The 17,515-nt window shown below is 37.4% G+C and overlaps 1 protein-coding gene across 13 annotated transcripts in view; it reads right to left on the reverse strand.

The window, feature by feature from the left end:
• LOC128859217 (relaxin receptor 2) overlaps positions 1-17,515 on the reverse strand; it is a 94,443-nt gene that overhangs the window by 10,444 nt on the left and 66,484 nt on the right. For 12 of the 13 annotated variants that reach the window (XR_008454113.1, XM_054096019.1, XM_054096016.1 and 9 more), the window contains 5 exons: positions 13,517-13,660; positions 13,153-13,269; positions 9,634-9,869; positions 9,263-9,377; positions 1,452-1,596 (listed from right to left, as the gene is read on the reverse strand). Coding sequence is in view for 12 of the 13 variants with exons in the window: in XM_054096019.1 (XP_053951994.1) it covers positions 1,452-1,596; positions 9,263-9,377; positions 9,634-9,869; positions 13,153-13,269; positions 13,517-13,660 (757 nt within the window). In the remaining variant the exon portion in view is untranslated. The remainder of the gene's footprint in view (positions 1-1,451; positions 1,597-9,262; positions 9,378-9,633; positions 9,870-13,152; positions 13,270-13,516; positions 13,661-17,515) is intronic. The other variant, XM_054096023.1, reaches the window with a different exon arrangement.

Genomic DNA, 17,515 nt, shown 5'->3' on the forward strand with positions numbered 1-17,515 from the left:
GTGCTTAAATCCAGGTGGCGTTCAGTCGCATTACCGAAAAATGCAGGTCGAATTTTTCACGCTGTTACAAAAACAACAACTTAGTCGATGCTACAAAATACGGAAAGAGCTATGCAACAGGCTCTGTTTTGGTTCCAACTTTTACTAGCTTGGGTAACAATTCGGCAATAACTATTGAACATAAGTTGAAAGGGCTATACAATGATTGTAGACAGTTTGTCGCCATGCAAGATTTATAATAAATATTCCATAAGCATGTTGAGAATTGGAGACGAACGAAAAAAGTACGAGTATGTCGCAGTATGAAGCATCAAATAATGGAAACCGTTTTTCCTAAGAACGGTCGCCCTACGGCAGGCAATGGCAAACCTCCGAGTGCATTTCAGCCATGAAAAAGTTCCTCACAGAAAAACAAATGCGGTTCGGAGTTGGCTTAAAACTGTAAGTATCTCAATTCGTGGAACAACATCAAGACCCATGCCACAAATAGAAGCATAAACTGAGCCAAACACCCGAAAATGGTGTAAGTGCTAAACAGAATTACACTGTGCTACAAAATGAGACCAAAAAGAAGACACTATTAAGCCTAAAAACTTAACATTTTTTCAGATTTTAGAAGTGAGGTCGAAATTGCACTGCTAATGTGGATACCAGGTTAAAATCTTCCACAAAATATGAACCATCGATAGTCTTAAATACCAAAGTGGTATATTTAATTTTATACGAGTTTTTTCAAATAATTTAGAACAAACTGAGACCAAATAAGAAAAATTTTAGGGCATTTACATACAGCACAGCAGGTGATCCAATACTCTACAACTGCTCCTCTGTCCTACAATTGCAATCTTGACTGCTGCGAAGTGTTATTAAGAAAATCCTCGAAATCAAAGAAATTCTACCAAAATCTCGTTACCAATCTCCAGAGATAGTCCAACTAGTAACGACACCTTTATAATTAATATTATTTTTATATTTTATATTTTTGCTTTAACTCCTATTGGAGCAGAGGGCTCAACTACGCCTCTTCGCCCACGGGCACGTTTTGAGCTATGTATGCCCGTTCGTTTTACGTAAGACCAAGAGAGTTCATTTCAATTTCTGTTGAACGGCTTCAGGTAGTAGTGGTCTACCCGCTTCTCGGCCTGCTTATTGGAAGGAGGACAACGGAAATAGAAATGGAGGATAATGAAATCCTTACAAAATTAAAATCTGAAGAGTCTAAGAAAAAGGAATTTCGTCCTTTAAGAAAATGAATTTCACAATCTTAGCTATAAGGCGCTAAATTTCTGAAAATTCTAGTAAACTTCAAAAATCTGTCGACTTCGAAGGTTTTCGCTCTATGGGTGTTTCTCACGAGTGCTTGTATGTATGTATGGAATTTCTTTTAATATGCAACTGTACATATACATTTTATATTTATGATACAAAATAATATTTTTTACCCCACTCACCTTGGTAAAGGGATCGTGTATATGCAGCGAAAGGCAAACACCGTTAGTGCCATAGAAGTGTCCACCGAAATATTGAATGGGTAGAAATGGTAAGGCGGCCAGCACAAAGGACATGCCCCAAAGAAGAACGAGACGAAAAACAATTCTGCAAATAAAAAGAGAGTTAAAGAGGAGAAGAAGTAAACAACAGTTGTGGGTGTGAAGATAATAAAAGGAAAAATAGTAAATAAATCAGAGTAAAGAAAATATCCGAAGGCGAGTCAATGAAGTTGTGCGTGGCATAAAAGTGGAACTGTGTGTGGAATTGTGGCATGAAACATGAAATGTAATGTAAATAAATGTGATCGATAAAAGAAAGAATGAAGCTTTAATTTCATTTGTAGAGAAAGTTAAGAGCGAGGAAAAGACTGCAATAAATTAAATGCTATAAATCGTTTGTATTTGGGTTTGTGCCTCAAGCTTTTGAATGTCTCGGTTCATTCATCGGTGATACTTTATGTAGATGAAAGTATTTCCTGCTAAAAGTATAACTTCTAACTTATTATTCTGAACTGCAATGACGAAAATTTCAGCCTAGAGGACATTAATGTGGTTAGAAGGCATAAAAGCCAGCTCTAGTGGTGGCCTAAATAGGTAGGCAACTTCTTTAAACCTACCAAAGAGAAAGGCTCTTGCTTGCATATATAGTAAATAGAGACATTTTTCTTCTTGACTAACGCAATCTCTGCTTAAGTGATTTAGACCGAATTTAAGAAAAAGCGCTTGTCGTTTTCTTCTCATGCTAAGCGTCGCCGTTTGGAAACAGCAAGTGAAGTCAAGTCCCTCTGCAGCCGATCTTTTTTACGCTTCCTTTGCTGCCCCCAGCAAGCACCACACCGAATACTTTCAGAGTATTTATATCCCTTCGGACAACATAACCTAGCCAATGGAGTCTCTCGAGCTTCATCTGTGCCGCCGTAAAGCTCATATAGCTCAATGTTTTATTGTCTGCGATATTCGCTATCACCAACCGTAAAGGTTCAAAAATCTTTCGCACGATCAAGCGAATACTCTCTGTTTCACAAAAACCCATCTCTGGCCGATGCTCTAGCAAATAATAATAATAATAATAATAGAAAATAGTCTCTCCCCCATAGACAGGAAATGACAAATCTCCGGTTTTTAAAGACGCAGCCAGATAAATAACTATAACTTCAGCCAAGCATGTGTTATTATTTCAGCGATTCTAACCCTTGTTGTGCCCTCTACTCTTCACAATATCTCATCCAGACCCAATTTCCTCTTGAAGCTCCAGTTCCATACTGGGTCAAGATGTTTACTTCTTTTCCTCGCTATGGCATCGCATTCGAGAAGCAAAGGAGGTAATAATTTTTGAGATAAGTCGCAGCATCGACTGCAGTTATTGGAAGATATTCCGAGCCGAGCTTCGCAATCTGCAGTGGCCACTGAGAATGCCCGCAAGGATTCTCAGTTTGTCCTTGCTTTGATGCTTTCGACTATTCTATTGATCCTTTCGACTATTCTAAGATTTTATATCAAGTACAGATATTGCTTTTTTCCACCAAAATAAACCCAAAAACATTCTTCACTTTGTGCACCAATTTCTCAAAACCAAATGGCACACAAATGCCTCAGAATAAAACTGCGTAAACGTGCTCCCGAACTCATTCTGCCTTAACTGTTTATCATAACAATTAACAAAATCGACCGCATTGAGATATTAAGATGCGTCTCGTCTAGCCAATATAAAAAATATTTGTTAAGGAAATAAAGAAATAAATGCAAATGTATTCCAGCGCAAGTGAGAAAGAGCGAAAGCGCGCAAGCAGAGGAGTTCATAGAGCACACAAAGACCGTAAAGGGGTGAAAAGGAGCCAAAATAGCACAAAAATACTGCGTTGAAAACAAATAAATAACAAGGAGCGAACCAACCACCAGCCACAAGCGAAGCGTGCATGTCATAAAATAGTAGCTTAAAAAGTAGGTGCCCAGCACTTGCTGGTCAACTTGATAGTGAGAGGCCCAAGCAGCCAAGCGAGCACCTTAGCAGGCAGCTAGACAATCAACCACACCACCCTAAGGCAGTCTCGCTCAACACTTAGTGGCCGTTGTACCAAATGCAGGCGATAGCACCCGGACGCAACCACACCATATTTCCATCATAAGTCACGTTTCAATTACGCAAAATAAGCAGAGGCTAGGATGAGTGGGGATGTGTTGACATTGGTTGGGTTAAGGTTGTGGCTTTGAAGCAAAAATAAATGAAAACAAATAAATATGATGGATACGTATAAGCTGGTAGAAATAATTTCAAGGTGTTGAAGGAGCTGCAGAGCATTTGTGTGGACGCTGCAATGAAGGCGAAGTGTAACTGAAAAGTTATGGTTATGAAGCCAGGGGTATTAAATTTAAGATGATTGAGTTTTGAAGCGAAATAACTTGAATTTGAAAGTAACTATAAATGGCAGCTGCTTACTCGTATATTTGCGGCTTTGGTAAAACAAATTTGTTTTCTTTGCTTTCATTAACATTTTTTGCTTTCAGTGCATTTGACAATTTCAAGAACTAAAAAACCCAATTGAGGCACCAAATTCATTTCAAAGCTTTTTAGGAAAATTAAACCCATAAATCATTGATTTTCCATTAAAAAAACAAAGCGCTTAACGAATTTTAATTTAATTTTAATTAAAAATTTTTTTTGGAAGTAGCTTTGTTTGCTCCAATTACGCTATGCAAAAATCTGGGTCTTTTTATGCGGCCGAAACGATTCTAACTTTGAATGAAGGACCGAGGCCCCTAAAGTAAAACTTCAGAAGGGTTTGGATAATTTGTACAAAGATTTTGTCTGATGATTTTATGGCAAATAATTTTCTCAAGCGACCTTCAAAATGCCAAAAATGGGCCCAAACGACCCTTTCATGACAGATCTAATGGGTTAAGACGTTCGACCAAATTGTTCCTCGTAAAATTTTACTAAATGCACAAATGCAAACCATATTTCTCTCCGCTCGATATGTTTAATTCCCACATCCGTGCTCTTTCTTAATGTATGACCCAGCCACCCATACTTTCCCTTTTTGATTTCTGTCTCCACCGGGATTTCCTGAGTGCGAGATCCTCGTGGGCCACCGTATCCGTAGAAAGCCTGAGGCATCTATTAACAAAAGTTTATAGTTTCGTGACGTTTGTCTTTGTGGTTGACCAGGTCTCGCATCCGTGCAGCAAAATCGATTTAACGCAAGCATTAAATAACTAGATTTTTGTGGGCAAGACAAATGAGTTTAGTATCCACAGTTTACCCAGATGTGCAAATACCTTTTTGGCCATTCTGAGACGTACGGTTTATAGGTTTTTGGAATCACTGGTTCATATTTTTGGTCATAACGTTTTTTACAGTACACGTAATATATCTTGCAATGTTTTTATACAAAACATTAAGCTTACTACCACACACACTATCACAAGGAGTATATAACGCACAACCATACAGTAACCTTGGTAACAAATACGTTTTAGCTAGTAGCAGTCGAGTGTTTACTGGTGTAAAATATTGAGTTGTCCATAAATTTTGGAGCATACCATAAACTTTGCCTATGACAGTAAAGATGTGGTTGCTCCATGTCAAAGTTCTATTAAATGTAACCCCTAAATTTTTAACATTGTCCACATATTTAATCACAGCGCCATTTAGTTTGACTTGTGTATAGCCATCGAGCTTTTAAAGAATTCATTCTTTTTAACGATTCTTATTCATTTTTTAGAAGCTTTTTACACTTGCTCCTAGTAACTAAATATAAAAAGTAAGAAACATTTTGTAATGTAAGCGCCCTTAGCTCTCCATAAGGTCTGTTCCCGTTGCGCGTTTCAATCGCCTTCGAAAAGAATTCAGCCGATGCAAGCGGGATGCTGCGTCGCTGACATGATTTTTTAGTCACTGTTTGTGAGCTATGGCAAATTGCTTCGTTACTTCAGTCACAGTCAAGATCACGCATTTACATGAAAGTTAATTAAAAATGGCAGTTGGAGGGTTAAAATTTTTCAGAGAAACTATAAACGTAAAATGTTACTAAGGGTTACTAGGGATTTCATTAGAAATGCTATTTCGGCACCATTTTTTTTGATTGAAGTTTACTAGGCAAAATTAATGAATATTTTTCTATTATTTTATTTTTTATTTATCTTCTTTTATCTATATATGTATATAAAAATTAAGCCGAAAAAAAGTGTGCATTTGTCCGGGGTAATCTCAGTAACGCGTGTAAGGAAAACAATGAAAGTTTCACACATTGTTGGTGTTGCTTTGGCAAAAGTTTCTGTGAAGTTTGGTTGAAATCCAATAACGCGTGTGTGTGCGGTGCGTCGGTTAAGTGAGTGTGTTTTTGCTATTTGCCGCACATTTTTTTGTACCGCACATAGCATTCATTAGAATTGAATACATTTGGATCGTGTGTGTCTGGGCCGATTATTATGAAATTTGGTATATATATATATTTTTTCACGGTGAAGGTTAGTATTATATGCTTATTGATTCCACTCGCCACCAGGTGGCGCTGCCGAAGGCCAAAACGAGGACCCGGGTCACCCTAGGATGTGTTTTTACATTGTGGGTATCAAATCAAAGCTACTGATGAGTGCTTTAATACAGTATTTTTTAGGTCTCTGAGTGACCAGGTTCTCGAGATATAGCCGAAAAGGTGGACCAAGGTACCCTTGGATGTGTTTGTACAATATGGGTATCAGATGGAAACTGTTGATGAAAGCTTTTAAGTGAAGTAATTTTTACTGCCCGTTTCCGGGATAAAGAAAGGAGATCGAGCTGGAGATGGAAAAGGAAAAGGAATAGCTACAGGAAGAGGAAGAGGAAGAGGAAGAGGAAGAGGAAGAGAAAGACCACTTATTATTAAAAATTAAAAAAAAAAAAAATTGTAAAAAAATTTTAAAATCTTACATATACGCTTATTATATAAACGTTAATCTGAAGTCAGTTATAGCGAAAAATTCATTGTATCATTGCCGGCGTGATTGGTGATCGTTTCCTTAACTTTTTGCAGAAAGGTTATGTTAATATGAGATATTACCTATATCATTCATATATAGGACTATGAATAAGTTCGTGCGGTTTTTTTTCGAAATTTGAAACTTTATTGACGTAAAATGGTTACAAATTTAATATTCAAAATATTGTCCATCGCTTACTACTACTTTTTCCCATCTTTCTGGCAATTCACGGATTCCCTTTGTGAAAAATTCGGTCGGTTTTGCCGCAATCCACGAATCGATCCATTTTTTGACTTCATCGTAATTACGGAAGTGCTGGTCAGCCAGGCCATGTTGCATCGATCGGAAGAGATAGTAATCGGATGGCGCAAGGTCTGGACTATACGGCGGGTGGGGTAGGACATCCCATTTGAGCGTTTCTAAGTATGTTTTGACCACTTGTGCAACATGTGGCCGAGCATTGTCATGTTGCAAAATAACTTTGTCGTGTCTATCGGCGTATTGCGGCCGTTTTTCTCGCAGTGCTCGGCTCAAACGCATCAATTGTCGTCGGTAGACATCCCCCGTAATCGTTTCATTCGGTTTCAGTAGCTCATAATACACAACACCCAGCTGGTCCCACCAGATACACAGCATAACCTTCAGGCCATGAATATTCTGCGCCGACGTCGATGTTGAAGCATGGCCAGGGTATCCATACGTTGCCCGACGTTTTGGATTGTCGTAATGGACCCACTTTTCATCGCCAGTCACAATTCGATGCAAAAAACCCTTTCTTTTGTGCCGTTGAAGCAGTTGTTCGCATGCCATAAAACGGCGTTCAACGTCTCTTGGCTTCAATTCATACGGCACCCAATGGCCTACCTTTCGGATCATTCCCATGGCTTTTAAACGTTTGGAAATGGTTGATTGATCAACTCCCAAAGTTTTTGCAACCTCTTCTTGCGTTTGAGCCGGATCTTGATCGAGCAATTCCTCCAATTCGGTATCCATGAACTTTGGCGGCGCACCCTCGCGTTCTTCGTCTTCCAAGCCAAAATCACCACTTTTAAAGCGTGCAAACCACTTCTGGCACGTTCGCTCAGATAGAGCATGCTCACCATAAACTTCCACCAAGATACGATGACTTTCGGCTGCTTTTTTCTTCATATTAAAATAATGAAGAAGAATTCCCCGCAAAAACACATTATTTGGCACGAAATTCGACATTTTCAAGTGTGGTAAAAATATTGTTGTTTACGCTTCAAATAAAAAACTTATACTGACGTTTGTGCCTTACGACAGTAGCTCTCCAATGAATGTTTGGAAATGTGGATCGATGGAATAATAATCAAGTTACGCCATCTGTTGTAAAACCGCACGAACTTATTCATAGTCCTATATTTACGTATTACCTGTGTACTCACAAATATACGGTTGAAGCAAATATATGTCAGTTTTTTTACTTCACCTGGAAAAGTTTATATAAATTTAAGAAGAGTAAATAGAACTTATTTTATATCAGACTTCACGCAAAAAAGTCATTTGCACCTGAACACAGAGCTGGGTTAAAGCGGGGGGGAATAGAACAGTTCTCTTCTCCTTCTCCGCTTTTTCGTACACGACGAAGTGTATATATCATACGATTGATGTTGTTATTTATGCGTAAAGGGGAGCGCATTTATGCAAATGCAGAACGGAACAACGACGCGCTCAAACTTTTTTTCTGATCTGATTTTCAAGCAAACAACCAGTGAGTATTTTTTCTCCAGAGAAAACCACGTTCTTAAAATTGTTTTCTGATTAAAACAACCATTTGAGTAAATATTTAGAATATTTTGCATCTATTTGATAGGAAACGAAGATTTACTGAAATATTTAAAATTTTTCACGCAAAATTGTTTCAAAATATTATTTGCCACGATAAAGCCGGAAAAGAAAGAAATTTTATTTTGTTAGTGCAAAGTGAACAGTGGTAAATTTACGTGAGTATATACACAAGTTTTTTCTTAATTGCCAAAAAGATAACGAAATATGAAAATTATTTCAAACAAAGAAATAAAATCAATGTTGATCAACATTTATTCAATAGTGACGTCATATTGTGGTTACAAAAGAAGAAAATTAAAGTGATTTTTTGAGCGTCATCGCGTCGACTACTAACTGTAAAATGGACAAATTGTATTTATCATATGCTCTTCAAAGTAATGCGTTCCGAGAAAAAAACAGTATAACGGTAAATTTGCGTGATTATATACATGCGCGAGAATTTTTATAAAAAACACACAGTATTTTTCGGCTTAATTTAATTAATTAATCTAGATTTTTTTAAAGACGACCAGCGGAACGGGCGAGTTTTCGCTAGTTTATTATAACTAAATACAATTTAAAAATCATAATTAATGAAAGCACTAGCTGCCAGGGCTATCGGCTTTTTTCTATTAAGAAATAGGTGTTAGGCAAAGAAAGATATAGAAGACATAGCCACTTCTTTGTTCCTCTAGAATAATCATGAATTAAAAATTATTATTTGTTGACACCCGCACTTATAGGCGGTACTGGGAGCTGAGGGGTAAATGATGAGTGAGTGCCAGCAATGAAGCACTAAATGTTTTTTGGTGTTAATCTGTAGACGAAAATGTTATTCGGCTAATAATAATTTCCATGAGACCATTTTTGGTATGTAGACATTAAAGATTGCAGCACTTTGCCTCTTGACTTGCTCAACTCTTTGCTCTAAAAGCAAAAGCATAACTTTTGAACACGCTACTCACTTCTGCCACCCCTCCACTACTATTTACCACTAAATATGTAAATGTATTATTTTCACTTACCGCGTTTTGCCGCTGTCGCGGGGCTTTAGTGGACGCGTCACCGACATCAGGCGGTCCCAAGTGACTAGCGTCAGCAGCAAAGTCGATGATTGACAGCTGAATGTGCTCAGGAAACCTGAAAAAATTGTACCATGTAAAATAAAAATTAAAAATGTTACCAAAGTTTGCAACTAACAGCATGGCGATCTATTTTTATTGAATTTTTAATAGGTTTCGCCATATCAATTTGCAAGAGCCATTTGAGCCAATTTAAGGAATTTCTGGCATTTTAAAATTTGTATTTTTTTACTTCGTTCTCTTTTTCTCTTTTTATCTTATTTGTTTTCGCTTCGCCTTTGCCATTTATAACTGTATACTTTATCAATACGCACCCGAGAAATCACACCACAAGCTCTGTCGCCATAACTCATCGTAGATTATGTATTTGCCACGAAACTTGATATCTGCACAAGCAATTACCGTTAAGTAGACGCCCATAAGGAAGTCACTGGCGGCCAAGTGCCGTAAATACAACGAATGTTCGACATTGCTGCGGGATTTGTAGAAATAGCGGCCTAGCAGCACGAGCAGATTGCCAACGGTGGCGACAAAGGCCATTACCCAAACACTGTTGAGACAAGTGAAAAGTTAAATGTAAAAAGTAAGAAGTTAATGGAATTTTGTATATACTTGTAGAAGAATAAAAAACATATTAAGATTAAATACTTTAATGGAGTGTTGAACATTCTATAATAAAAAAATGAGACTTAGTGGAATTCACGAAATAAAATCAAAAACATACAAACAAACAGGAGGCTTAATAGTCCCACATGATGCCAGTTGTTTGAACTTAAATGGAAAACAAGAACAGTTTACACAGCTTATGCTTAGCTTGGTGCGCAGCGCACTGGTCGAATTAAGCTCATGTCTAAAAAGCAGTCTGGTGTGGGTGTGACGTAGTGATGGCCGATATCTGTCATTTACGCAGTGTTTGTATTTTTAGTAATTCTTTCTGAAATTTGCTGGGGCATATTTTTGTAGATCACCTTATTCCTAAAATGTCCCACTTAAACGCACTTTTTGGGTCAAAGTCATCAAATTGATCCGTGAAAAGTACAGTTAAGAGGTTAAAATGTTCCACAGAAACAATCCTCGTAAAGTTTTACTATAAAGCATTGACAAGAAAATTTGTAACAGAAGACGCCTTACAATACTTTTTATACTTAATATAAAGAGTTCTATGGGCAAAATTTGGACACTAATAAAGAAATTGAGACTTCCTGCGCTTTGACTCTGTTCTACAAAAATGATGTTGTGCTTTCAGTATTATATATGGCCGCTTTACTGCACCAATGACAAATTTTAAATTTGTACTGGGTTGAATCAAAACGGCGCTTCAGTGTCACTTGGAGAGTACCAGACTGGTATTTCAACCATTTCACCTGTTGTACTGGGTAGTTAATTAGATAATTAACTCAAGAAAATGGGTATGTATATAACTGGAGCTTAGATGCTTTATTTGGTGTTTGGTCAAGATTTCTCGTCTGCCACCATCCTTCATGTGGAAGATTTTACAGTTTTCTGCCGCCTTCGAACCACTATTACTTGGCATACACAGTGAGCAACGAAGTTAATGCCTACAAACACTTAAAGTATTTACATTTTTACATATTACGTAAGCTACTTATGCGATCTTCACCGCTAAACGCTCTACTACTCCCACATTCAGAAATGTCGCACCATTGTTGAACTAACCGTCCACACACCCTCAAATGTGTGACGTTTAAATAGCGCATCTTTCAAATATTCACTTTATTCAAAAACTTTCAGCGTAATCAAATCACCAAGGCGTCTACGCAATATATAATTTAATTTCGCGCTAAGCATTTAAATCGCATAATTTCCTGTGCACAGTGTCAGTTGTGTGTAGTAAAAAGTTTTCACTCTCACTAAAATGCAAACACATCGTGAAAAATTAAATAAATATTTCAGTTTTCAAACACAAAAAAATAGTTTGCTGAAAATTTACTACACGCCAGAAAAACTTTTAGTTTCCAAACAGATTTTTTTCTTGTTTGGATTTACGTTTATTTGGCTTGCTGTTTGGTCGCTACCAGCTGGTGAGCAGACAAACTTAGCAAGTACAACTGGTTTAAAATGGCACATGGTGTTGTAAGCGTTGGTTAAAGTGGTGTCGCATGGCTGCTGTTGGTTTTGTTATTGTACTATTTCCGCTTGAAACACAGAATTCTATTTTGTCATTATTTTTTGCTTTTTGCGAGAGTGTTTTGTTCAAAATGCCTATGTTGCTGGTGTGTTTTTATTTTTCTTCAACGCTTGAATGGAGAATTTGAATTTTTCTTTAGTGAATTTTCAAGTCGAAAAATTTAAAATCACAAAATTTAAAGGAAAAATAAGGGTACTCGTATATTCGTAGTTTTATTGTCAGGCCGCGCTCTATATTCTCAGTGCTCTGCTGGGTGTATTTTTCAAATTTCTTTAACATATATGTGCATATGAGTGTGTAAATATGTTTATTATATTAAATTGGCTGCTGGGGCGTATGACCAACATTCATATGAATTGGATTTTATTCAACTAAAATCTGCTGATGCAATGACTGACTATACAATTTTAAGTGCATAAAGGGACCTTATTTTTAACAGCTGCATAGCTTAAAAGTATTCATCTTGCTTTCAAATGTTAACGCACTTCTTAATTCCATTTGTGTGGCGCAAAAAACCTTGACTTTGACTTTGTATAAAAGAGATCATCGGCGGTGGATATCATGTCATGCTCTTTAATGTTTGAAAGGAATATTTGTCACTAGAATAGGTAATCAATATCAATAAGGATTCTAGATATGCAATCAACTTGAAAGCCTAACCCATTACTGCCTATTACGTATTTAAATATATCTATTTGCATTAAACTGCTTATACGCAAAATTCTGCATAAGGTAAAATATGGGTCGGTTAAGTAATAAAATAGATATATTAGTAGTATCCTGGTATAAATATGGGATGGTTAAGTATAATTAAGTGATAAATGTTAAGGCGGCCGCCGTAGCGGAATGGGTTAGTGAGTGCAGAGACTCGTATCTCCGCGCATGAAAAAACAGAATGAAAAAGTTTTTCCTAACAGCGGTCGTCCCTCGGCAGGCAATGACAAACCTTCGAGCATATTTTTGAAAGTATGAAAAAGCTCCTCGGCATAAAATTGTAGGTCCCTCCAGTTGGGGATGAATATCAAGACGTACAGCACAAATAGGAGAAGGAGCTCCATCAAAAACTTGACAGAAGTGTACGCGCCAAATGATTGCCGATGCTACACCTGTAACTTTTTATTCTGCTGATGGATTCTTTCTTTAACTAAGCAGTTTTAGATCTCGACGCTTAATAAACTTCTGAACTTTTTGGCCTACCACCAAGTCAAAACTAAGCCATACGTCCGGTCACTTTGCGAATGATGGAACAACCGAGTGTATTTTGTAACCGGCTTTGAGTAGACACAGATTGCAATACTTTAAAGGGCATATGGTAGAATCCGCAAGCGTCAAAAGTTCGTTTATCAAGCAGCTTTCATACTCCGTAAGAAACAAAAAAGCGGTCCTTCATTTCTCTGATGCAAGTAGAGTTAGGGATCTGTAGCAGGAATACTCGTATACGCCATTATAGGTTGGAGTTCTCGTTCATGCTATTCTACCCAATTTTCCATGCATTTATTTATCTAAAACCAAATACTTTAAAATATTTTATGGCGCTGTTAACTTCCTCCAGGGAAATCGACTAAAAATTTGCCACTGAATGTGCATAGAAGCATTTTCAATTTCTTACTATTTTCTTCAAATGTCTTTCATATACGAGTATTTGTTTTTGTATCTGTCTTACCCCTTCTACCCCTTCACTTACCTTGCCCGCAATATTTGATTATCCAACAAATGATAAGTGCTACTAATGCCGTCGCCATGAGGCTCACAGACACGCACATGCAGAGCGGCACGACACAAGTGAAACCACGAGAAATAGCTGCAAAAGCAAATAAGCAGTGGGAAAAAAATTTAAAAATTGTTAGAATTTCCAGAAAATGAAGAATGAAACAGTGTAATATCTCAACATTTGCACTGTAGCGGGGCATGGTGCGCGCAACGTCTGCTCCGCAGATAAGCTTTGTATGGAGAGGCGCTGCACTTACCACCAGCAACACCCATAAACTGCATTCAACCTCTGCGGCTAAATATATATATATATATAAGTATTACATTTCACTACTCACATATAATTCAAATTTGTTAGATTCTGCAAGACACGCGGATCCAATGTCTTGAATTCATTGCCCGTCAGCAGTAGCGATGTGAGATTCTGCAAGCAATCGAAGGCGTGCAACTCGCAGTGCGCCAAGTGGTTGTCGTTCAGGTGCCTAGAATGGTAACAAAGCGGGAAAGAGAGAGATAAAGAGAGGAAGGAAAATGAAAATAACAAAGTTTATGTGAAATAAAAATGTTTAGAACAGCGTTGGCTATAAGCCACAAAGTACAGCTACGGGCATGCAAATTATAAGCATTGCATTCTGCTGACAATGCGATAACAATGAAGCGACGCTTGGAGTGTTCGAGAGAAAGATTCTGCGTAAGATTTTTGGACCTTTGCACGTTGGCAACGGCGAATATCGCAGGCGATGGAACGATGAGCTGTATGAGCTTTACGGCGACATAGACATAGCGCAGCGAATAAAGATCCAGCGGCTTCGTTGGCTGGGTTATGTCGTCCGAATGGATACAAACGCTCCGGCTTTGAAAGTATTCGATGCAGTACCAGCTGGTGGTAGCAGAGGAAGAGGAAGGCCTCCTCTGCGTTGGAAAGATCGGGTGGAGAAGGACTTGGCTTCACTTGGTGTGTCCAATTGGCGCCGGTTAGCACGAGAAAGAAACGACTGGCGCGCTTTGTTAAGCTCGGCCAAAATCGCGTAAGCGGTTATCACGCCAATTAAGAAGAAGAAGAAGAAGCATTCTGCTGACATGTTAGGCGGCAAAAAGTTACAGAGAGGCATTTTCAAAATAAAAACGAAAACTTTTACTTCACCGCTTAAATAACAACTGAAGAATTTAAATTTTTCTCCACCAAGTTTTCGCATAAAAAAATTTAAAAACTTTTAAAGCTAAAGAGCACTTTAAAGGCCAAAGAGAGGTAGTCGTATATTCGTTGCCCTGCTGCCACGCCGCGCTTTATATTCTCAGTGTTCTGCTGCATGCATTTTTGGAATTCCTTTACAATGTAGATATGTATGCGCGTGTAAGTTATCTTGTATTAAAATGACTTATGGGGCGTATGCGCAACATTCAAATGAATTGGAGTTTATTCAGCTAAAAGCTGCTGATGCAATGACTGACTATCCAATTTTGAGTACATAAAAGAATATTTCATTTCAATAGCTGCATAGTTCAAAAGTATTTGCATTGCTTTCGAAATTGAATGAATTTTTTTAATTCCATTTTTATGTCTCAAAAAACGTTGACTTTGACTCTGCATAAAAGAGATCATCGGCAGTGGATATCATGTCATGCTTTTTAATGATTGAAACGAAACATTTTTCACGAAAACAGATAATCACCAAGAACAGGGGTTGAAGGGTTATATGAGATGTGAAAAAGCAAGGGTGACCGTTTGAAATTTATATAAACATAGCCTATATGACGAAAGTGGGAAAGGTTGATTTTTAGCAGCAATCATCCATAAAATTGAATAAACGAGAAAGAAGCATTAGTGCCTACTACGAAAAAGCAGCACATATCTGAAAACTGAAGCATTATAAGGTATGAGAGAAGCACAAAAGAGTTGGAGAACTAAAAAACAAAAGCATTAAGACAGTCAGACTGTAATAAAGTAATAAATGTGCACAAAAATGTGTTCGCTTTTTTCTGCGGAATTTAAGAGTTTCGGTGATTTTAAGGAAAGTAAAAAGCAGAGCTCTGGAACGGTACGGAGCCAAGAAGCAAGGAGCTAAGGAGCGAAAGATTTTCAACAAAATCGCAACAAAGATCTACCATAGTAAGCTGCATATGCCTTATAAAATGCGTCGCGCAAGAAAAACCTAGATTGATACAGTTAATGATGACGCCAAGATCTTTAGAATGAACAACTGGAGGATGTCTGCAACGGAACAATAAGTTATTAAGTTATAAGTTATTAAGTTATTGACCTATTCAACCCGGACCGTCACGCCAACAATGATGATAATGAATGTTGGCACAAACTCCTAAAAAAATGTTGACCGTTTTGAGTTTGGTAAAGCTAGTTGTGTGTTTTCAGCGCGTTGCAAAATGAAGAAAACAATATAAAATTTGATACAGTTTTCAGCAGCGCTTTGATAACTATGATGGAAGCTCAGAGCAGGCGTCTAAAAAAGATGTTGCTCTTATGAACGCAATGCTCCATTGAAGGCAGTGGCAAAGGGGGGGTGCTAACTAGTCTGTTCTAGCCTAAGGGACAAAGATGGCATACATCGAACGGCACCTAACTATTAGTAACTTAAATCCCATAAAAGTTGAATGCACCAAAAGAAATCCTTAAAGGTTTCACAAATTTAAGGCTGCTCTGATATTTTTTTTTTCCTTGTTCACTCCTCTCGGGAGCATAGGGCCTCGACAAGACTCTTCCACTCTGAAATACGATTACCTTATTTGCTAAAATAAATAACCGATACTCAGCCTACGAATTCGGTGTAGAAAATATTGCAAAACCATTAAATTCAAGCACTTCTGCCCTCGAACTTGTTTTATTTGTAAGAGGATTTTCTGTTTTCTTCACTTTTATCTTCTTCTCTTTCCTCTTTTCTCCGCTACATAATCGAAGTAATTTTTCAAATACGGCTTGCCATTGATTGCCTATTATAGCATTGATTGCCGAAATATTTAGTCGAAGGTGCGGAAATGGATAGCCAGTAAACAAGTATTACCGCTGCGGATGGTTTATCAAGCAAACGAAATCAAACAGCACATACGTACACATGTACTTATATATGCAGGCATGAAATATGAGCTTTGGTAAGAGCCACCTGAGGAATAGAGAATCATTGAGCTCAAGAACACTCGTGTGACGTTCATGTTTTGATCCGAAATGTTTAGAGTCTTTAATGCTTTATCTCATTTCTTATCAATCCCTTAACACCACCACTTTTTTATTGGCTAAAAGCGAAAGAAAAATTGTTATTTTTTATGAACATAATTACTTGATGTACGAAATGCTCATCACCTAGTAAACGACCGCTTTTCCCAAACGTATTGCATACCTGAGTGAACTTCATTAGCTGCCACAGCCGTAACGTGTTTAGCCTAACAATTACACTTCTGTAATATTCTTGTTGTTTTATATTTTCCCTTGCTGTCAGCGTGTGAAAAGGGTGGCAAATTAAATATATATGAATAAAAAAACCTTTAGTGTGCTTGAGGTATTACAACTTTGGCGTATACTTGCTGAACTGGTGTGCAGACTCCCGAAAGAATGCTTTAAATTGCTGCAAAGGAATGGCAGTGATTAGTGATTTTTATTGTTACTAAAATGTTTTAGTTAGAGGCGATTTTGTATTCACATTGATTACTCAGGCTGTCAGACAATTAGCATATTGCGTATACGCCCCAGGGTGTTGGAAGAGTGTTTTTGTGATTTGAAATAAGTGCAAATACGTAAGGGAATGCATTCTGCAATATTTTTGATTAAAGTTTAAATAAATTATTATTGCATTTTCAACTAAATATTTTAGAAAAAGTTTTTTGGGCATTTCTGGTCTAAATTACAAAATATAAATTTAGTTATAACATTTTAGTTATAGAATTTTATACATAAAATGAGCTGCATACTCAGTTTTATTACAAATTTCCTTCAAAAGTTTTTTATAAAGTACAAATCCACTTTGACGTTGTATGCCTATGAAATCGGAATTCACACGCAGAAGCTATTTGTCAACGATATATGAATTTTTGAATAGAACTATTCGCTTTTTAGGTATTGACTTCAAACTTGAATATGCGACATGACTGTTTTGTAGTTCTTAAAATTGCTCGAGCTTCTAAAATCAGTTGAAGATGTCATCAATAAGTATAAACTGTTGGCATTGAAGTTGAAGCACGCAGAATATCAAAAGAAGCAACACAAAGTAATTTTCATTGGTAGTAATGCATCAGTAACCAAGAATGATAGAAAGAAGATTGCGCCCATCAGAGCGTACGTGACGTCACGTTTGCAGAGTTGTGCAGTATTGCCAACCATTTGCTCTTCG

The sequence above is a fragment of the Anastrepha ludens genome, chromosome 3, assembly GCF_028408465.1.
Source record: "Anastrepha ludens isolate Willacy chromosome 3, idAnaLude1.1, whole genome shotgun sequence".
NCBI classification, from domain to species: domain Eukaryota; kingdom Metazoa; phylum Arthropoda; class Insecta; order Diptera; family Tephritidae; genus Anastrepha; species Anastrepha ludens.